Source organism: Emys orbicularis, chromosome 2 (assembly GCF_028017835.1).
Source record: "Emys orbicularis isolate rEmyOrb1 chromosome 2, rEmyOrb1.hap1, whole genome shotgun sequence".
Lineage (NCBI taxonomy): Eukaryota > Metazoa > Chordata > Testudines > Emydidae > Emys > Emys orbicularis.
The window spans coordinates 249,991,289-250,014,763 of NC_088684.1; the positions used below are offsets into that span (position 1 = coordinate 249,991,289).

At 39.7% G+C, this 23,475-nt stretch overlaps 1 protein-coding gene across 1 annotated transcript in view; it reads left to right on the top strand.

Annotated features, from left to right (window-relative positions):
* Positions 1-23,475, top strand: part of SLC25A13 (solute carrier family 25 member 13) — a 132,348-nt gene that overhangs the window by 103,009 nt on the left and 5,864 nt on the right. Inside the window, exons 14-15 of the mRNA XM_065398568.1 lie at positions 10,345-10,485; positions 21,412-21,550. Of these exons, the coding sequence (XP_065254640.1) occupies positions 10,345-10,485; positions 21,412-21,550 (280 nt within the window). The remainder of the gene's footprint in view (positions 1-10,344; positions 10,486-21,411; positions 21,551-23,475) is intronic.

The following is a 23,475-nucleotide window of genomic DNA, read 5'->3' on the forward strand; positions in this document are numbered from 1 at the left end:
TCACTGAATCTTTCACCCACCCCATCTGTTTAAAATGGCCTTTCTTAAAGTATGTAGAGCATGTTCATGTACACACACAAAATACCTATTCCAAGTGATAATTTCTCTGCAGTATATATATTCTTATTTTAGGCTTGTTCATTTAATGTATATTTTCCAAGGCATATTCCCTGGGACAAATCAGAGAGGCTGATGTTTTCCAATAGAATTTTTACAGATCATAAAACAATCCGGGGGAGGGGCAGCATGGTTTTAGTTAGATTTTTCAAAACCTAAAGCATACAATCCTTTTGGACTATAAAATCCCATTTTTTCATTGAATGTGCTTAATGTTCTCCACATTTTAAATATTTAAAACATGGTTTTACTACTATGTGAAAGTGTATTGTATTGACAAGATATTTTATAGCCCCAAAAATATAATTTGTTTTAAATTACCTTTAACTGCACTGCACTTTCCAATCCTCCTTTTAAAGGAAGCTGAAGTTTTTAGTGTTAACCAGTACAGATCCAAAAAACTAAAATCTTAAATCCAAATCAGGACTTCAGATCCAGTTATCTAGTAGAAATGGGAAGATACTTATAATGTGACAATACCAAGAAATAATGGATTACAGTTTTAATACAGCTACCATGCCTTAAGGCATGGAAGGTCTGTAAATCATTAAATGATACCACTAGTAGTCAAAATAGACAAAAGTACAGCAGGCAGAGCCAGATGTTAACATATTTGACAGGGCTGTAACTTAATTGCTTTTATGACACCAATCAAGTAGGCTCCACTTTGATTTCTTGGCGAGGCTTCTGAAGAACAGTTTTACCTGTAAAGTGGAAAATAAAAAATCTACTGTTTTTCCATTGCAAAACTGGTCAGAGCTTTGTAAATAAACCATCATTTTCTGTTTAGTCATGTTGTTAAAAAATGAGGGTGAAGAAATCTCAATAACTTGTATCTGTTTGTCTCAGAAATTATTCAAGCAGAAATCTACTTTGCTCTGTTTGATCAGACTAATTGCAATTCCATTTATGGATTGTTTAATATGAATGTCTGAGGGAGCTTGTTCCCCAGTTTTTGCTACATATGGACATTGAGGAAGCTTTAAGTGTTTGAGATTGCAGCGTGGCAACTTGGCCGTTTAGACTATCCAAACTAAAAACCTTTAACCAGAGCTAGAATAACTACCCCTCAAAGGAGATGCACACTGGGAAAATGCTACTTGTCAGTATGAGTCTGGCTCCTTTGCCGGGCTTATCAATGTCCGGTCATAAGCAGAGTGAGCCAAGTGGTAGTGATCACAGGTGTGCTGCACATTTTCAGTGGCAAATGTACATGTACTGCATGCGATGCCCATTGCTGGATAATGCTATCCACACCTCTCTATAGATAGCACAAACAGGAAGAGGGTGAGCAGTAGTTGGTGAAAGAGTAGAGCTCTCCACCTTCCTGCCAGTCAGGAGATAAGTGGATCACCCTTCTCAGCAACTCGGAAGGGACAAACAAGTCAAGTCAAGATCTGGCTGGTCTGGGTATCTCCCCTAGAGCTGGTTGAAAAATAGAAAAAGAACTTTATGAAAAAATGTGAAGCAACTTCCATTTTACATTATTTGAAATGGATCTTCCCCCCCCAAAAAATTAACTGTTCTTTTTAGCCAAAACTTTATCAAAATGGTTATCAAGACTTTTCATCTACTGAGCCCCTGGATTTTCAATAATCAGTTTACTGAAAAATCCTGGTTTTCAGTAAATGAAATATTTTGAGTAAAATGTGAAAAATTAGTGGAATTTTAAAAAAATCATTAAAACTTTCATTTTTAAAAAAAGACACTTTTCAAAAAATAAACTTTTTGTCTGAAATTTTTGAACAAGCTCTGTTCTCACCAAAATGCTTCCCCTCAAGTGCCCCTACGAAAACATGTCTTGAAGTCTATCTTGCCTCCTAGCTGATTGGCACATTTTTCAAGCCTGGCTCTCAGTAATCTGGGACGGAGCTGACCTCTCTAGAACCTAGTAGATAGGAAAGGAAATGCCCAGTGTAAGGGCATATATAGCGATACTCTTTTGATTTTTTGGTATTTGTAAAACATGACTTTTGAAGAGACTAAGGTTGTTTAAGACCCTTGACTGGGACTCGGTACATCTCAGGTTCAGTGTCTGGTTCTGTCTATGTTACCGCAGGCAAATCACTTAATCTCAGTTGCCCATATATGAAATGAGGATAATGCTTCTTCCTTTCTCTCACCCTTTGTGTATCTTGTCTATTTAGATTCTTATCTTCCTCAGGGAAGGGCTTTTCTTTAATATGTGTTTGGACAGTGCCCCCTACGTGCCACTAAACAAAACCAAAAAAGTGTGGGAGGGGAGGTATACATAGTAACATGCAGCTTGTGAGGGTCAAGGACACAAGGGGTTTTCTGAACAGCCTACCAGGCAAATTATTAAAGTCTTAATAGTTCCATTTCAAAGATTAGGAGTGATTGGGAGAAAGTGACACCTTGATGGGATTTTATTCCAAGGTAGGAATGGGATAGTTCTTATATATGCTGTGTGTGTGTGTGTGTGTATAGATCCATAAAAAACAGTGGTTGCCATTAAAAAGGCAGTACTGATTCTCATTTACTGCATTATTTCTCCATCCTTATAATAGGAAATTACTACTATACCCTAGGCAACACTGTGCAATAACTATTGAGAAATGTTGACATTTTTCTTTTAGCTACCAGCGTAGGACCCCTCTGATAGGCCACACTAATTACAAAATAATATTTTGATCCAGAGTGATTTAACTTCTGTATTGTCGTAGTGCCTGAATGCCACAACCATTGTGCAGATCAACATAATGACAGTTCCTGCTCCAAAGAGCTTTATGTCTAAAACCAAGACATGAGAATGAAACACATGAGCAGTCCAGGGTGGGGGTTGAGCAAGGGGGTAACAGATAACTATAATATGATATGCACAATTGTTAGCCAGTCCATAGTAGTGATCACAACTCTCCACAAGCTTAGCCCTCACCAGGTTGTACTTCCCTGCAAGCATTATGGAAGAGGTGAGTTTTGAGGAGGCACTTGAAGGTGGACAAAGTGACAATAGATATCCAGCCAGCTGTAAAGTGTAAGCAATCTCCAAATACCCTTTGCTGAGAGTAGAGTGTAAAAGAGATCATGGGTTGGAGATGATGGAGGTCAGAGCAGTTAAAATTACATTTCACAATTACTGAAAAAGTCTGTGGAAGGAGAAGTCTGCAGCTTCATTTGGGCAAGGGAATCATTTAAATTCACACCACGTACAAATCCACAGAACTTGCTTCCTGAAGGTTAGGCTTGAATTTACACTTGATCTTTTCAATGAGTTCCTAGCAATTTCCACTTGTGAAGATGGGTCTCATTTAGTCCATAGGTGCAAAAAACTCCAGTTACACTAAGATATGAAGTTCCCATTCTTTTTAATGTGGTGGTGATGAAATCCTACTTATGACTGTAAAATACTTATAGCACAGCTAGGTGACTTTTGACCTAAGTAGTCAAGTAAAAAACACAAGTTACTTCTTACATTGATGTGTAGTTAAAGTGGTATGTATTAAATTAATATTTTTTCCCATGGGGTGGAACCCCATTTTCTTGTTAACAAAAGAAAAATACTTAGACTTTTTCCACTCTTCCTTTTCCACCCAGGGAAGCAGAGCGAAATTAGGAGAAGGGGTATGATAGATGCATCTAGACTACTGTACAAGGCTATACTGCCATCGAGAGGTGGTCTGATAATATCATAAACTCTAAGATCAGAGTAGTGTCACTTATGGGGAACTGTAAAGAAGAAAACATTAACTTACATTTTTTTAAAAGTGCACCTTTTATATATTTTGTCCATATATGAAGGCTCATTAATCATTTTATAGTCATTGTCGTTTGTATAGTTGTGTGTTATATATAATTCTTGGATGATGGAAATATTCAACTTTTAGTCTCATGCCTTCCATCAAATAGAGAGTATAAACATTATCATTAAAAACCACTCAAGTTGTACGTTTAAGTGATGCTTTAAAAACAATAAAAATAAATGATGTCTTTACATCAGTTGTTAGATCGTTGCAGTATAGTGTAGTTTGCAGTACCTGCAAAGGATTTTCTATACAGCACTTTTAGGATGAATTCCCACACATTGGTCACACTCCCCTAAGGATGCTGCTACTACTGTGGCTGCAGATTTTCTTCTTGAGTATCTGAAATAGGACATAAACGGCAGGATTGATTTTTGTGCTGATTTATGTTATAGTACAGGGGTCGGCAACCTACGGCATGCGAGCCGATTCTGAATGGCACGCTGCCTGCCCGGTGAGAGGCGGAGGGGCCGGAAAGCGCCACGCTGGGGGAAGAAGCAGGAGAGGAGGGAAGCTTGGCTGCGGCAGGACCAAGTTTCTGCCTCCTGCCCCGGCAGGGGAGAGCGGTGGGGGGGTTCCTGGCCCCCCGCCCCACTCAGCCCCCCTGCCTACCGCTCTCCCCTGCGGGGGCAGGAGGCAGAAGCTTGGTCCTGCGGTAGCCAAGTTTCCCTCCTTCCCCGCTTTTTCCCACAGCTTGGTGCATTCCGGCCCCTCTGCCCCTCCTCCTCCCTCTCCCTGCCGGGATGGCCCTTGCGAGGGGGAGGGAGAAGAGCGGCAGGCTGCACACAGCTCCGTAGAGCAGGCAGAGAGAGGTAGGGACGGGCCTGGGGGAAGGGGGTGGAACAGGGCATATCCCTCCCAGCCCCCTGCCATGAGCCGCTCAGGGCAGGGGGCTGGGAGCACCCCCACGAGCCGAGCACCCCAGCCTTCTGCCCTGCACCCCCCACACACCCAAGCCCTCTGCCCTGACCTCCCCCCAACAGCCACCCAGCCTTCTGCCCTGCACCCCCATACCCCCAGCCTTCTACCCTGCACCCCCCAGCCCTCTGCCCTGACCTCGAGTCGCCCCCAACACCCAGCCTTTTGCCCTGCACCTCCACACACCCCCAGCTCTCTGCCCTGAACCTCCCCCACACCCAGCCTTCTGCCCTGCACCTCCACACACCCCCAGCCCTCTGCCCTGACCTTGAGTTGCCCCCCAACACCCAGCCTTCTGCCCTGCACTCCTACCCCCCCCAGCCCTCTGCCCTGACCTCCCCCAAACACCCAGCCTTTTGCCCTGCACCTCCACCCCCCCCAGCCCTCTGCCCTGACCTCGAGTCCCCCCCAACACCCAGCCTTCTGCCCTGCACCTCCACACACACCCCAGCCCTCTGCCCTGACCTCGAGTCGCCCTGCTCAGCCCACTGCAGGCCTAGGTGAACAGAACCCCAGGCTGGCAGTGGGCTGAGCAGGCTGGCGGCATAAGATCAGCATTTTAATTTAATTTTAAATGAAGCTTCGTAAACATTTTGAAAACCTTGTTTACTTTACATACAACAATAGTTTAGTTATATAATATAGACTTAGAGAGAGAGACCTTCTAAAAAACGTTAACATGTATTACCGGCACGCGAAACCTTAAATTAAAGAGAATAAATGAAGACTCGGCACACCGCTTCTGAAAGGTTGCCTACCCCTGTTATAGTAGCATCCTTATGGGTTAATGAATGAGATTTAAAATATGACTTTGAAAGAAGGAGAATTTCAACTCAGTAATTGGATGCAGCGAGGTTGAGCCCATCCATGGTTTGTATTGACACAATTATAACTCAGCCTATGGCAGGCTTGTCTTCATTAGTTGAGAAGGAATTTTTAACCTAAGAATGTTAAGATCTGTGAAAAGGAATGTGTTTAACTTTTTTAACTAAAGCATTTGTACTTTTAAATAGTTGTTTAGATGAAGTGGAAAGAAATTCAGAAATCCCGAGGTGTGTAAATTTTTCATTCTAAATGAAGAAAAAATGGGTGTTATCAGGGTATAGTTAAAAGGTAAAACGTATATTAAACTCTTAATAAAATTTACCCAGAAGGGATCATGTTGTAGAGTGCTCATAGAGGGAAGACAATTAAGCTTGAGTATTTTGGATTTAATAGCTTTTTATTCTTTGATAGTTTCAGACTGAGCACATTGTTTACAAAGTCAGCCTTTTTTTGTGCAGGCTCCAGCAATATTAAAATAACTTTCTACTGAAAAGATTACAAAAAATGGATTTAAAGCCCCTGGCCATTTTTACAAAGTAAAATGACAGGAAGATGTGTTGCATGAGGTTTTTGTCTCAGTGAGTTCCGTAAATAGACAATACTAGCAACTACGGATACACTTGTGATTTCAGCTACTGGACTGGGTTCTGTTCCTGGCTCTGCCACAGACTTGGTTTGTGACTTTGAGTGTCTTAGGGCTTGTCTACACTGGCAATTAACAGCGCTGCAACTTTCTCGCTCAGTGGTGTGAAAAAACACCCCCCCTGAGCGCAGCAAGTTGCAGCGCTGTAAAGCGCCAGTGTAAACAGTGCCCCAGCGCTGGGAGCTACGCCCCTCGTTGAGTCAGGCCGCAACCACACAAGGCACCTTAAAGCGCTGCCATGGCAGCGCTTTAGCATTGACAGTGTAGACTAGCCCTAACTTAAGCTCTGTTTCAAATTCCCTATTAGTAAAATGAGAATAATGATACTTACCTGATAGGTGTGTTGTAGGGAAATGGCCTTTAATGTTTGTGAGGCTTTCATACTGTAGAAAAGCCCATCAATACTAAACAAGTAGAGAATGGTTTAATTAGGAAGTATTCTGGCCTTCTACACATTAGCCCTTTCTCCCTAAAATTTCCCACCATTGGCATTAGGATAGAGCAGATACCAACATTCAAGACTAGGTGAACACCACACCCAGTGTATGGTAGTGCTACCACTGGAGCTGTATCAGTGCTAGCTGGTGTTGATACAGCCTTAGAATTTTAGCTGGTGAAGAAGGCGTGTGGTGGAAAAAATGTACACAAACACATCTTGAACCTTTTAGTCAAGTACAGTCTGGCTCATAACTGTGAACTGCTAACGGTTTGGGCTTTTGCAGCAGGGTACAGCTGCTATGTCTTTGGTCAAATCAGTATGCAAGGTAAGCTCAGCACATGACAAAAGTTGTAAGATATTTTGGGGGGGTTCTAGTTAATACTATTAGAGAGATTTTCTTGGACTTGCCACTTGAAGCTGTTTCTACAGAATAGTCTGCCTTTTTCTTAAAACCTTCCATATGGGCAGGATAAACAAGTAATCACCATTTGGCTTTTGGGTTCTCAGTAATACTTTGCTCTTCTAATATCACCTTCCATCTGCAGACCTCAGAGGGTGTGTCTGCACTGCAATTTAAACACCTGCGACTGGCCCGTGTCCGCTGACTTGGACTTGTGAGCCTCAGGCTGGGGGGCTGTAAAATTGCAGTGTGGACATTTGGGCTCAGGCTCCAGCCTGGGCTGTGGGGCCTTCCCCTCTCACGAAGTCCCAGAGCTCAGGCTCCAGCCCAGCCCAAACATCTACAGTGGCTAAAATGGACCACCTACAGGTGTTTAATTGCAGTATAGACATGCCCTAAGCACTTTACAAATATAAGCAAATTAAACCTTCCAGTGTGAGGAAGCTAAGTGGTAGAATCCCCATTTTGCAGATTGGAAATTGATACAAAGGAAGGGTAAGTGCCCAGAGTCACTAACACTTAATTCTGTATGTGTCATAAGTGGCCATGGAACTCTGAGACTTGAACGACAAGACACAGCTTTGTCCCGAATATATATATCTGCTTTATACATATATTTCCTTGTTCCTCAAAAGTGAATCTGTATCCTTGCTCTGGCATTCAGATTTACACTTTTCAGTATTTTTTATGGATTTGTAAATTACTCAATACATTTTAGTGAGTTTTCCTCATCCATTTTCAGTTTTATAAATTGAACTTCCATTTTGTCATCATCTTTTGGGTTTTGATATTTGGTTTCCTGTTAGTGAAAATAAAAGAAATATGTGTACACTCAGTCAGGACACAGTGAACTGCTAGGAAATCGGGTGTGGAGAAAAATATGGAGAAAAAATAGTTTATTTTGCATGAATGTAAATCTGTTCATATATGTGGAACGAAGTTTATTTGATTATTCTTCAAACAAAGGATTGGGAACAGTCTGAATTTTAGTTATAGGATACCTCTTTTTTAAAATCTTTGTTCTAGAAGAACAAATGTCTTTAAAAATAAAGTATGGAAAAATTACATAAGATTGTGCCAAGGGCTGAAGATTTATGTAAAGCAGAAGCACTGACTTATAGTTAACTCTGGAAACCAAATGGCGAAGAGAAAAGGGGTTAGGCTTAAAATAATGTTTTTCAGAGGAGATCTGTGACAATGTATATTCACAAATGAATATAACACATTGAATGTAGGATTTTTCTCCTCCTCAAAATGAAAAATGACTAATTGCATGTAGGAATACTTAGTATGTGCCTCATGAAGTGAAGCTTATGTAAAATAGCAGTTTATGAGTCGCCATAAAGGCTTTCCAATAATTCTGATTCCTGATTTTTTGGGAGGTGTGTGGATGGGGAGGAAACTGTGATAGCAGCAGACTGGCTGTTTTATCACTAATATTTTGTTTGAAGAGTATATCTTAATAAAATACAGAATTGAGGTCAGTGTGCATGCTGAAGAATTTCTGTTGTCAACAGGAATAGTAGTTTTATGTGTACCAGTATTCTGGTTTGGTAGAAGCAGCTAAATTATGCCAATTTGAAAGTCAAAACCAGTTGAGCTGCACAAGAGCATGCTTTTTATGGTCAAAATAGGAAACATTTGGGATATTTTGGAGGTTATGTAAAAACTTTAATTTGTAACCACACAATATAAGTGCAGTCTAAGTAGTAGGCAAGAATAGTTGCGTATGCCATTTGCTGTTTCTCTGGTGTATTAGTTAAATAGCATTACAGCACACTTTTTGTTGGAAGATGGTTAATGTGTGCCATTATTAATTTTAAAAAACCGCAACCTCTCCTCTCCTCCCCCCAAACAGGTGCCCATAGTGCTTCAGATATGATACTTTTTCATTTATGGCTACTTTGATTTTGCTATTTCATTCTAAAATATTATTTTTTTTGGCATTAGTTTTTGCTTTTCATGCAAATGTGGTCGCATACCTGGTACTGGAGCAGGATACAATACTTCTGCTGTATAACTAAGCAAATTGATATGTGTTGAAAAAACTGTCTGCAGAACTTTGGATTGGGGCAGGGGTCGGCAACGTTCGGCACGCGGGAAGCCGCGGCCAGCACATCCCTCAGCCCGCGCCGCTTCCCGCCGCCCCCATTGGCCCGGGACGGCGAACCGCGGCCAGTGGGGGCCGCGATCGGCCGAACCTGCCGCGTCAGCAGGTAAATAAACTGGCCCGGCCTGCTTAGGGTGCTTACCCTGGCGAGTCGCGTGCCGAATGTTGCCGACCCCTGGATTGGGGTTTGAATGAATAATATTGCTTCTACTTAATTTAATGTAATACTTTTTTGTAATTTTGATGCAGGAATGAATCTTTAACAAGATCTGTCTATGTAGTCAAAGTGAAAAGGCTGCATGCTGCAGTAGTTATCATGAGTAAGATTAACAGAACTAGTTAAGACCCTAAAAAGGGTGTCCATTTTAAAGATCATTACAAGTAGTTTAAATCCATTTGTGAGATTTAAATATATATAAAAACCCAGTTTACAAATAGAGATTTTTTGATAGTTATTTTGCAGCACTGCAAGAAGTTTAAGATTTTGCAACAAAATAATGATCCTGTGTACAGATAATGATGTGCAGATTTCTGAAGACGGACTAAAATGACATTTGATAATATTCAAATTTGGGGGTCCGTAACTTCTTAAAAGCACAGGAAATTCACTGCTCTAAATTCATATGTTCTCTGGTGTTCTGTGAACCAGTGCCAAAATTGTGAGAGAGATCCTGCCAGACCCTGCTCTTCAGTAGCATGTTTAAGTACTGGCAGGCAGATCTCAGTTTCTTTACTTAGTTATTAATTCTTCCTTTCATTTTATTACTTGCTTTACAACGTTCTTGGCTTGTCGGTATTGTGAAAATTGATGTTGCTGAATGTTTTCTTCTAACAGCAACTGAGCTAATGTCTGTACTGTAGTACAACTGAGCTAGTGTGATGTATTGTAATGTTACTAACATCTCTCTCTCTCCTTCTCCATTCCTCATCCTCCACACTGAGTGGGGGTAGGTGTTTTACCTTGTAGATTGTAATGCATTAACTAATTACTACTAAAAATCCATAATTTGTAATGGCTTAGCTGATTGTACCAGGAATGAAACTTCTTTCTCTTGAATGTTGCAAGATCTTCGCCGCTCATAGTTTAATGTGTTCTAATGTTCATCTTTCCCCTTCCCCTTTTACTTTCAGGCTGGAGGTTCTCAAGTAATCTTCACAAATCCACTAGAAATTGTCAAGATCCGATTGCAGGTGGCTGGAGAAATTACCACTGGTCCACGAGTTAGTGCCCTCACTGTATTACGGGACCTAGGCTTTTTTGGCCTCTACAAGGTAACTTTTTATTAAATGTGAATTGAAATCCAATACTTAAGAGCCTCTGTAAACAAGAGACATTAATTTTAGTAGATTAATTCCATCATGCTTAGGAAGGTTGATGTGCAAATATGATCTGTACAGGACTCATCTTTGATTCTTTACTGCTGCATGAGATAGCTATATCCTTATCCTTTACTTAACAAAAGGATTATATGAAATACTGTACCCATAATGTTTGCTTGTAGGCATAGTCCTAGATTTCTCTCCCCCCCCCCCCCCCCCACTCCCCCACATGCACACACACACAGGAGTAGAGGTAGAGATATGGCAATAAAAAGCATGGAATGTTGTGGCCCTCTAGTGTTCCCTGCATATACCTAAACAGGCTGTGGAATGATATATGCATTCCAACCATAGCTACTCACAATGATATGTCTTTATCTAATGTTGTGAATTTAGAATTATTGAAACATTGTGAATGTAGAATTATTCAAAACTATCCGGTCAGATCGTCTGCTAGCTTAAATCGGTATAGCTCCTTTGACTAGAATGCACTGGTTTACTTCATGCATCTAAGGATCTAACCTAATGTCCTACCCAAGCTATAATAAAAATTAACTGTTTTCCAGAGTGTAAATGACTTGATTTTAAATCCACTTTTGAGGTGTTAAAACATAGAGACTCACTTTTTTTTGGAGTTGTGGGTTTGATCTGTTGCTACGTTTCACTTATCAGCTTATCCAGATGTTATAATTCATTTTAGTGATAAGCATTTAAGTGCCGTATAAAACTAGTTTAGAAATACAGACAACAGGAACCAAATAGTCTGGCATAAGGGCAAACTCCATAGTTCTCTGGCAAGTTTTCCCTGCCAGATTAACTGACCAGTTAGTAGAAAGGATAGGGATGGGATTGTTTATTTTTATGAGTGGGCACAGAGAGCCCCGCACTGTAGCCATTACCCATGCGAGCAATCCACACTCAAGTAAGTAGTCTGGTTCTCCTCAGTTTATGCAAATAAGGGCAACCAGGTTGGAGCTTTTTGTAGATAAGCATAGAAGGATAGGACATCTCATTGTCCATAACATTAAATGTCATGTCTTAACAAGTTTAACCACAGGACAGAAAGTAATGGCTATATTCTAGTAGTTCTCAAACTGTTTTTTCCATTCTGCAGTCTACTGTGTACAGAAGCAGGATTGACCACCTTCCTACTGTACATCCTTAATCCAGTGTTTGGTGGCGTAAAGCAATAATTCTGTGTATTTTTTGTAGTGATGCAGTTTTAAACTGAAACAAAAGACAGCATGAACACCATCTGAGTACTGAAAAAAAAGTGCCACCATATTTACGTGTCATTTCCATTTGTAGTCATACAGTTCTTAAATTGTTCTGTTAACATCACAATGGAGAAATTGGCATATGTGAGTGGATGATGTATGTGTGTTTTGGCCTGGAGAGCAGTACAGACGTCTGAATAGGACTTAATGGTGAATGGTTTTTCCCTCTAAATTGACTTGCTAATTTTTTGGCCATCTCACTGTAGCTGATCCTATTGTATACACTCCCAATAAATGACATCAGGGTGTTGCTTGGGGCCAACGTTACAACTGAAAACGTGGCTGTAGTAAGCATTCCACGTCCCTAAGGCTATACAGCCTTAGAGGACAGGTAGTGAACTTTACATATTCTAGTTGAAATGAATGAGAATTATGATTAGAAAGAATGGCAAATTACTTGATTAGAGTAGAGTTTATAAATAACTTTTCTGAGCAGCCAGTGCTAGTTGTTGAATGCAATTGGTTGTATTCTTTTTATTTTAAATAGCATTATCGTGTCAGGTCATTGTCACTTTATTTTCATATCTTAGTGTAGAAGCTTTGGAAATATTTGTTTGCGAGGCACAGAACTTTTTGTTAACAGCTTATAATGATAATTTCCAAATGTAGTTTTGCTTCTGAACATTTACCAATTTTAATCACAGATTATGCCGTTACTGTGCTAAATATTCACTTGAGAGATAAGCTTTATCCACACTGTGAAAGCCACAGAAGCCTATTTTTTGTCTCTGATTTCGTCCTTTTATACATTTGTGGAATTCAGTGCCTATGCAAACTTGACAGTCCTGGCCATCAAAATAACACTTATCCACGGAACATATACAGTATACACAATGAAGTACAGCTACTCCAAACTCCTGCACCAGTCTGCCTCACCCCGACGTGGAGAGACTTAGGGGTGAAAGTAGTCATCTTCTGAATTTTCTTTTTCTTAAACAGACAGCACAGATAAAACTGGAGTGAGATCAGTAACTCACTTCACATAAAGCACCAGTCAGTCATTAGAAACTACTGCCCCAAAGTATTTACCAATCTGGAGTGAATTTTAACCAGTGACTTGAACTGAAAGACACTATTCTTTTTTAAAGCTATATAGTTCAATTAGCAAACTATTTTATTAAATTAAGTAAATACAGCAGTTGAGTATCTAGGTGATATTAAGTGCTCTAAATATATTTTTTTTAAATATCTGAGTGAATATGGACCCCACAGTGCTAACTAATAAAATGTTAGTACCTTGATAAAATATCTGTTTATCTTTATAGTAATTACTCTAATGGGAGTAAGACAGATCTTCCATATTTTGAACTTATTTCTTTTATGCTCAGTGTCCTTGCAAAGATAGTTCTATGATTAAAAACTCTATCCCAAACCGTGATTTCCTTCCTTTAGTAGGTATAAATCAGACCCCACCCCGCTCTCAGGATTGTAGAAACATGAGAAACATTTTTCTTGGATGATGGCTTGACCTTGTGTTTTTAAATTGTAGAGTACTTTAACAGTCTGACAGAGGTTTGTCTGGAGTTCATATAAATATTCAGTCTGTTTAGCAACTAATTCTGGTGGACGGATGCTGTTTAGGACCGATGAATTTATCATCTAGATATAAACATTAGAAGCCATCTTTCTGACAGAGTGAGCAGACTTTGCCCCTCAGGGGGTCTTAGGTGCCAGACATCTCTTTTAGAGGCTTTAGTTAAGCCTTTCAAGGAGCATCCACTCTGGTTCTAGCCATGATGGAATGTAGAACTACCCTTTTGCTATTTGCCCTATTGAGCTCTGACTTCTTTGTATATGGCGGTATCTCTTTAGGTTTCTGTTCCCCCTCCCCCACCTCTTAACAGACAGATAAATCTCCATCCATCCTCAATAAAGTTGATGAAGAACTGAACCTGGCTCACCTAGGGTTGATAAATATTGCCATCTTACATCTAGCAACCCTAAATTCCTTACATCAGACTGTCAAGCTGCTAGTAATGTTGCTCAGGGCTAAATGCTACTGTAGGCATGGATCTGAGTGGGGTTTGAAAGGGGGAGTGGCAACATCATGACACTGCTCCTCTTTCCATTTGACCCTACAAGAGCCCTTCCTGAGTGCTCTTGAGTGGGGAGGAGACGCCCATTCTCAGCTGAATAGTTTCCCACTGCTTTGCGTCATGTGGCATCATAGAATAACTTCTTCAGTGTTAATTTACTCCTGCTTTCTGAACTCTCCTGTCCCTAGGGCCAGTGGTAGTGCATCTGGGAAATTTGAAGAAAAATGATAGTTTAGACAAGGTTAAAGTGGGTTAGTATGAGACATTGTAGCAGTAAAAGTACCATTGTCCTTTTGTGGATTTTTCCTGCAGAAAGAGACAGGATTCTCTGTGAGTTTCCACTTGCAGAGTTTCCTTCCAATTGTTCTTTTGGGGGTGGGGAAAATGGGTTCCCTCCCACTCCCATTGCATTATATGGCAGAGGGGTTGGTCCATGGAAAACAAGAAGCTACCAGAGGCTCAAACAACTATGTTGAAACTGTTTAATGTTTGCAAAATGATAATTTTTTCAAAAAGGGGAATGGATACCTTAACTAATCTTTTCAAGTATGATGGATGAGAACAGTAATAGTACATATCAGTCAGTTAGTCCATCTGTAAGTACAATAATAGACCTAAAGTATTACTTGTCTGTACAAGGCTAGCTTTTATATTGGGAGTTTGAAAACTTCTTCCTAAAGAATAGTCCATCAGTCTGCTGCATGCCAGCTTTTCAGTTCCTCTCATGCTGTTTTGGTACTGTATTGATTTCTGGACAGCAAGGAAGAATCTGAAAGATTTGCATTGATTCTTCTTTCTTTAATCAGAAAAAAATGTGTACGTATCAAAACTGGCCTATTTACAAAAGACCCTATACTTTACATATCAGTTATGCAGGAAGAAGTCTCCTTATTAGAATTTTGCCTAAGTACACCTCTACCTCGATATAATGCTGTCCTCGGGAGCCAAAAAATCTTACCATGTTATAGGTGAAACCGCGTTATATCGAACTTGCTTTGATCCACCAGAGTGCACTGCTTCCCCCCCTCCCCCCGAGCGCTTCTTTACCGCGTTATATCAGAATTCGTATTATATCGGGTCGCGTTATATCGGGGTAGAGGTGTAGTGACTGAACAAGGACGTCATGATTTGGCTCAGTAGGAGTGTTTTTGTCTGACTGTATCACTTAAGCATACAGTGAATTCTCGACAAATGCATAATATTCAACTGAGAATTGAACTGGAACTAGAGAGCAACAACATTAGCGCATCACATAATCAATTTCTTCTTATACCTTAGAAATCTAATATCTCCATCATGGTTCTTAAATGTAGAGATTTGCTAAGGAGCCCAAGTACTAAACTAGGCAAGTTAAATTACCCTGTGTATCATGGAAGAATATGTTTTCATGATTTGAAACTTTAGCTAGGAACCAGAGAATCGTACATGCTGATCCTATCTTCACCATAAAGATTCATGCACAACTTGAAAAGAACCCCCATTCTTTGGCCAAATTCCATGTATTTTTGTGTTCATTTCCAACCCTGAAACAGTTTTTAGATCCTACGTTGCCAGCTATTCTGCTATTCTAGTGTTTACCTGCACAGTTAATGAGAATCGCCTGGGCAGAACTAAATATGGATGAGATGAAAGAGGAATATGAAGCCTTTGTTGTCCTACTGTATAATTTTAAACCAAAAGCAATTTTTGAGAAAAAAATGCTACATTCTGATTGGATGTTTAGTGACCTGATCAGATAATTGACATTTTTTATCTAGTTTTTTTTACAAATATATCCTTGTGATAAGAAGTGTAAAAGTGTGTTTTTGTTTTGTTTTTCACCAATAAGAAGCTTGTGGTTTACAATCTGTTATTGGTCAGAAAATTCCATCATTTGAAAAAGGTTGGGTTGACACTCCTTACTTATTTAAAGCTACTAGGCAAATATTTTTCTTTTTTTATGAACTTTTGAACTACTTGTGTCACGTTTTAGAGTAATTATTCTAGAATATCATACCGTTCATACCACCTGTTCCTTCGGGGAGGTAAATATTGTGCCCCTTATATTGAGCCAGTTTGTTTCCTTAGTTGTCTTTCAAATTCTTCTACAGCTACCAGAGGTGGGTGTTCTATGGATGGCAGTTATTGTGAGAAAGTAGCTTGCCGACACCAAAGCGTACCCAAAGCAGAGAGAATACTTACTTATTCTATCCCATAATATGCTATTTGTTTTGCCAGAAGAAAGGTAAAAGTTGGTTTGTTGGGTTAGTGTCTTTAACAGTGTTTCTTTAATTTCTGGTTTATTTTAATGGTAGTATAGTAGAACTTATACATCTCACAGTAAAGAGTTCTGGAGTCATCTTACAAGATTCAGCAAGGTTTACAGTGTGTCTTTCACTGTAATATTTCTCTGTGCTATGAATAAGGTCAAACTGAGGTCTATGGAGTATTCTGCTAATTTCCATTGGCATATTAAAAATAAATAAAATTACTGTATAATACTCAAACTTATTTAACACAAAACATTTAATAAAATAATCTTTTCATTGCAATATATCAGGATGTAGCTCCTACATATTCTTACACTATTACTTTGGATAGTATTTTGTTGGGTGTCTTGTTACCTAAAGATATAACAAATAACTTTGCATTAAAATATTAATTGATGAAAAAATAAATGTTATGGTCCCATTTTAAATAGCAAATATTAGAATATATTTAAGTCAAATTCTTATCAGAAAATAGATATTGCCAGCAAAGGTTTGCACTTTAATTGCTAGAATTTAGTACAAAAAAATTCCAAAACTCTGCACTGCTTAATTCTTGCCATGTTATGGATCGGTTCTTGGGGAGTTGAGACAGGAAGCCTGATCTCAGCTAACATGTTGTATAGATTTTTGAAAACAGCAGTGGTATCACAAATACACAAATTGTGTGTTCACAACAGCGTAATAAACATATTAAGCAGGAATATTTAGTAAAAGTTAAAGGGTGTTTACATAGAGTGCTCATTGTCACCCATACTAGTTCTCATGTATGAATACATGCAGTTTGAACGGTTGTATTAAAAATAACAAAAAAGAAAAAGGAAAAGATCCAACCCACCGAGTAATGCTGATAATTTTTATCTGGGACTTAGCAAAGCATTTGAGATTGGTACTTTCCCCCCTCTAACTTAAATAGCTAAATGCATACAGTTGTGTTTATTGGTTTAAATATATATATTGGTTTAATCCAATATGATTTTAAAATGAAGGAAATTACAGCCCCCCAAAATTGCTATGTCTAATTCTGTAACATGGATGGTAGCTGGCTGACTCTTAACCAAAGAAGTGCTACTTGGGGGCTGTTACAGTTTTGAATCTGAAGGGTTAAGTTGCTAGTAAAAATGAAGAAGAATGCTAAGGGATCAAGAAGTGACATGCTGCCTATTGTTTGTAGCTATAGGATCAAAATAACAATTATACATGCCAAATAAATTCTAAACCTGCAAGGTAGAAAAAAAGGGGGTGGCTGTAAGTACAGGTGCCAAAAGCATTAAATAACCCTCTTAGACAAGGTGCACCACTGTTGTCTTGAATACTTCTAGGTCCCCCCAGTCTGGCATTTTCCCCCCTGCACTAGACAATGTGCATTCACTGCAGGAGACTAGGTTAAGCCTGCGTCTCCCAGACCTGCTGGCTCCTTGTGCCCAACCCGACACAGAGGTGCCTTTGTGAGTATAATTACCCTCCCCTTGTAGTAGAAATAGTTTATTTAGAGCCTTATTTGCAGGTAGGGCTGGAATAAGCAGGAATTAGCATGCTAAAGAACTGCCCCAGCTCTGACTTGGATTTGTTTATCAGAATCCTCCGGAAAACCAGGGATGCTTTTTCTCTATTGGTTTGTTCAGCGAGATACTATCCAAGATTAAGAGCTTTAAAGTCATTAAAGAGATTGAAGATGGGAGCCAACTGGCAGTTGCATTAGGGAGGCGCATGTCGCGGTGTGTAGGATCTCCCAACAATTTCATGCCTGGCAGGGTCTGCGCCCTGGTTGCCAGAATAAACTCAGGCGGATGATCCTAACAACTTGCTGAGGACTGATTAAAACTCTGTTTGGCTTTCAGCACGTTGTCCACATCAAAAAGGTGTGAGAAGTAAAATAAATGTTTCTTTAGCATTTCAAGATACTGTGGCCAATCTCCCTAAGCCTTCCTAATTGGCCTAGGCTGGTTGCGGATGATTAACTTGAAGTTAAATGAGGCCTGCTTTTAAACATGCTTTCCCAGACTTTAAACAGAATGATGAGAGGAAACTTTAGACTGTTGTGATATTGGAACTGAGCCAAAGTGGGTTATTATTAAAGTGGATCCAAGTTTTGATCCAACTTTGTTTACACTTAAGCCAACTTAGGTGACAGACTTTCTCTCTGTGTACCTGAATGCATAATATTGGGGGTATTAAAAATATGCTATTTCCATCTAAGAGAGTGCTATAAGTAGGGGGAAAATATTAGCAGTTCATAGTGAGTGAAGAGTTGCTTTAGTTGTAGCGTATTAATTTCCACAAGTTATTTTAATTATGTGGACATGTGTCAGAGTATGAAGGAAACGCAGAGGAAAACATGCAGGCTGTTTAATGATAGCACTACAAAGAAAATAAGAGCAATAAACTCTTAAGGCAAACGCAGTATGGAGATTTGCCTTGGGAAAAGAATGTTTAAAAATAAAGCTTTAGGGAAACAATGTTCATACTGCAAAATATCACTAGCTAGAGAAAATAACAGGAGTACTTGTGGCACCTTAGAGACTAACAAATTTATTAGAGCATAAGCTTTCGTGGGCTACAACCCACTTCTTCGGATGCATATAGAGTGAACCATATATTGAGGAGATATATATACACACACATACAGAGAGCATGAACAGGTGGGAGTTGTCTTACCAACTCTGAGAGGCCAATTAAGTAAGAGAGAAAAAAAAAAAAAAAAAAAAACTTTTGAAGTGATAATCAAGATGGTTCAGTACAGACAGTTTGATAAGAAGCAAGTGTGAAAATACTTACAAGGGGAGATAGATTCAATGTTTGTAATGGCTCAGCTAGAGAGCAATGGTTTCTGAATGTTGCCTGTGAGATAAATGTAACCAGAGCACACACTTGGTTGTTGCAGAATGTTGTCTGTTCACATGTAACTTTGTTTAAAAGGGAGTGTGGAAATTCTATGCGAAGATTAAAGATCACCATAAAACACGCTTCTGCTTCAGCATATAACAGGAATTCTTGTATAGATAGTGTGTACACTAAATACCTTTGTACATCCTAAACAAAATACATGGGTTACCAGGAACTCTTGAGAATCCAGCCCTATCCAGTGCTCACTGTGTAGGATGTCTGCTGGCACTAGTCAGCATCTCACTAGCAGCGGTGTTCCAACTTGCATTAGTCATTGTTGCAATGTTCTCTGACCTCTACACCCACACCGTATTGCTGGGAAACCTCCTCTCTTTTCCAGGAACTGATTTTGCCAATACACTTCCTGTACATCAGACTATACTTTCCCTAATACAGATTTTTTCTCCTTTCAGTTATTCTGACACCTTGGTGCGTCTGTATATTTGTCTGCTAAACAGCATATACTTGTAACAAGTAATCAATGTTATACAAAATTCCAGCACAGAAAAACTCATCTAATATGTTCAGGCATATCATTAGATTTCATGAGATAAGTGCAGATCAGAGACTATTTACTCCGTTAGGCAGAGGTTGACTTCTGAGAGATATTTCGTCTTGATTTGCGTGTCAGTCTTCCTAACATAAATATCTGAAGTAACTCTATTGAAGTTACCACTTGTAAAACTGGTGTGAGAAGTGATACCTTAATAATGGCTTTGGTATAAGACTCTAAATAACCCCAACAGGCTAGAGGAGCAGCTTGGCACCTGTTGGAAGGATTGTGGCTGAACCAAAAAAAGGTCTACCCTGAATCAGGAAGGGTAGAGAGCCCAGGGCGGGAGACACAGAGGTCCTAGCAAAAGATGTGAACAATCTTTTACCCAGGAGCGCCGCCAGCTTTTCTGCCGTCCTAGGCGGCGGAAGGTCCCGCCCTGAAATGCCACCCTCCCACAGAGGCGGCGGAAGGTCCCACCGCCACAGTCGCCGCCCCCCAAATTGTAGCGTCCTAGGCGACCGCCTAGGTCGCCTAATGGGTTGCGCCGGCCCTGCTTTTACCTCTACTTTTCTCTTCCTGTCCTTCCCCTCTTTCCAAATACATTAGCTGTTTGTCGCCACACATTCCTTCTAATCACAACCTTGGTGTTTTCAAACTCTTTGCTGGATCTCTGTACTGAAGTTCGTATGCAATTTCTTATTGCAGTTGCAATGTGAGCATTGGCATGTGCCTAATTTTCATTGACCATCTGCAGAAGCTATACACCGCTTCTCATCTTGTCTGACTCTTTTACTTTCATGCTTCTGAAGAACTCCAGTTGTCTGCTACTGCCCCAAAACTTTACTTGCTTTCTTCTCTTCTTTTAAACAAAATGATTATTTTAGAGAACATAGCAAACAATACTTCAGATCTTAAACTCCATTGGGTTTTCATATCAATTAGGCATATGGATAGTAAGGCAAATTATTTTATCAGCCAGTGCTGAAAATCCTTTGTTTTATTTTATTTTTTTAAATCTACAATTAATATAGTCCTTGTATTTTCCTGCAAATGTAAAAAGCATGTTTTGTGTAAGAATTGTGATTATGGGCACATTATCACTCTTTTGTAAATGAGAGCATGTCTCATTAATCTCTCCGTCACAATATGTTTTGTTTTTGTTCAGCAGTTACATAGTCTATTGCAGGGGTAGGCAACCTATGGCACGCCAGCTGATTTTCAGTGGCACTCACACTGCCACTGGTCCGGGGGGCTCTGCATTTTAATTTAATTTTAAATGAAGCTTCTTAGACATTTTAAAAACCTTATTTACTTTACATACAACAGTAGTTTAGTTATGTATTATAGACTTAGAAAGAGACCTTCTAAATATGTTAAAATGTATTACTGGCACGCGAAACCTTAAATTAGAGTGAATAAATGAAGACTCGGCACACCGCTTCTGAAAGGTTGCTGACCCCTGGTCCATTGTCTGTAAATAGGTTGGACAACACTTATTTCTATGGGGTAATTATTGTAAAGGGGAAGTTCTGTGGTGAAGACCCAACCTGTGACTTAGGACTTGTATCAAACTCATCCTGAATCTCATGCAAAGCTGGATGGCAAAAATTTCAACTACTTTTTGTTCTCTAAAGAAGTTATCAGAGTTTACCCAAGCGAGATGGCATTTTTTCTATTAATGGCAAATAACTGCAGTATTAAAGAGAGAGGGAGAACAAGTGGAAAGTAATAGCATTTATTGAACCAACAAATAATATACAGACTTCTGTATGGAGTGAAATACACGTCATTATTTCTCACAATTTTGAAAAAAATTGCTTTTTCTGCATGTTTTTTTGCAGTAGAGAGGAAAAACTGGAATGTTGCTCAAGTTTCTCATCTGCATTCTTGGTCTCACTGTGATCTTTCTCTGACCACTCAATTTTTGTTTCACACAGGGTGCAAAGGCATGTTTTCTACGCGATATCCCCTTCTCTGCCATTTACTTTCCATGTTATGCTCACTTGAAAACTGCATTTGCAAATGAAGATGGACAGGTTAGCCCTGGAAGTTTGCTCATGGCTGGATCAATAGCTGGTAAGTACCTGAATTCCTTTGCGTATGGCATACTGTTGCACCTAGATATCACTGATAGATGCTTTAGAAATGTGTTTATTAATGAGATACCTGATGTGAAGGCAAAAAATAATTGTACTATACCAAGGTGTTAACATTTAGATATTAGATTGCAGAACATATAACTGATCCGAATGAGCTGGCGTTAATATTAAGGAACTCTTTGTATTTTTGACCTAATGATAGCATTTATATTACTATTTGTAGTAGTAAAAAGAGAGCAAGATTTTAGTCTTGAAATATTAATGTAGTGTGACATCTTGCCTAGTCAAGTTGTTATGCTGTTGTCCGTTTTGGTTGGTTGATTGGGCAAGTTGTTACTGTAAAAGTGGTTCATGAAAATATTCATTTCATTCTCTACTTCTTTGTGATCAAAAGAAACTTGAATATCATTTTGGTATGGAATCCAAATGCATACTAATGATACAAACATCTAAGCAGGCCACTAGCAGACTCTGACAGCATGGTAAAAGTACGTCATTGACCACAGTATCCCACACAGTATCTTGGCTTTGTGTTTTTGTATATTTTTTTCTATTTAATCTTTTTTATAAAAAAAAGAATACATTTCTGGTGATTTTGATCCAGAGTTTCTTTGAATCAGCATATACTTAAGGCAGCATAAGCGAAATAATAAATAAAAGTCTATCCAAAAACTGAACACCAGGTATGATGATAGATAATAGAAATGTAATGGTCCTGGAAAAAGCCTGCTTCTATTTTGCATGGTATGAAAAGACAGATAATAGATGCCTATTTCTACCCTGCTGCGTTGTGGTTAAAGGGTTGGAGGGGAGGGGGCATTGTATGGAATCACAAATCCACATTTTTCTCACCTGCCACATGGGAAATCTGGTCAGAAAAGGCAGGTGGGTTTTTTTTCTTGTGCATCCCAAAATGTCAATCCTCAGGGCTCGTTTAATTCATTTTTGGGGACTGAGACTGAATGTTGGGACTCGTCTTGGGAATCTGCTGCACTGCTGACAGGTATTCTATATGCAGCGTGTCTTTGTACTGATGCGTTTCATCTCTAAGGGTGTCTGCACTAAAGGGCTAGAATATGTAATGTAAGGATGCATTTTCCAGCCCATATTTGCCTCTGTGGCTGCTGCTAAGCTTCTAGGGCTGTGAAGATTTTAAAAGGTCACTGCAGTCTTAATTTAGCATCTGTCTAAATGGGCTCATCAGCCTAAAATTCCTCCTCCTTCCACATTCTATATCCTAAAGCTCAGCAGACTCCAAATCACAGGCAAAGGGTGTGGAGGATCTGCTGAGGGAAATGTGTATACAAATATAAGGAAAAGGAATTCTCTCCATCCACTCCCCTAGGGTGACCAGACAGCAAGTGTGAAAAATCGGGATGGGGGTGGGGGGTAATAGGAGCCTATAAGAAAAAGACCCCAAAATCGGGACTGTCCCTATAAAATCGGGACATCTGGTCATTCTACACTCCCCCCATGTTAATGGCTCGTAGACTACTAGACCTAGGCCAGTGATTCTCAAACTTTTTTACTGGTGACCCCTTTCACATAGCAAGCCTCTGAGTGCGACCCCCTCCTTAAATTAAAAACACTTGTTTATATATTTAACACCATTATAAATGCTGGAGGCAAAGTGGGGTTTGCGGTGGAGACTGACAGCTCGTGACCCCCCCATGTAATAACCTCACGACCTCCAGTTTGAGAACCCCTGAGACAGCTCCTCTGCTAGCAGCACACTCTCCAGCGGCTGTAAGTAAAGGGCTAGTGGAGCAGGAGAAAGATGGAGAGAAATAAACCCAGCGCAGGTAGTTGAACTGCTCAGAATGTGGTTACTTGTGTTTTTTTAAGCTCCCCTCTTATTGGAGACAGATGGGGGCAGCTTTTTGTTGTCAAGGGCACAGGAGT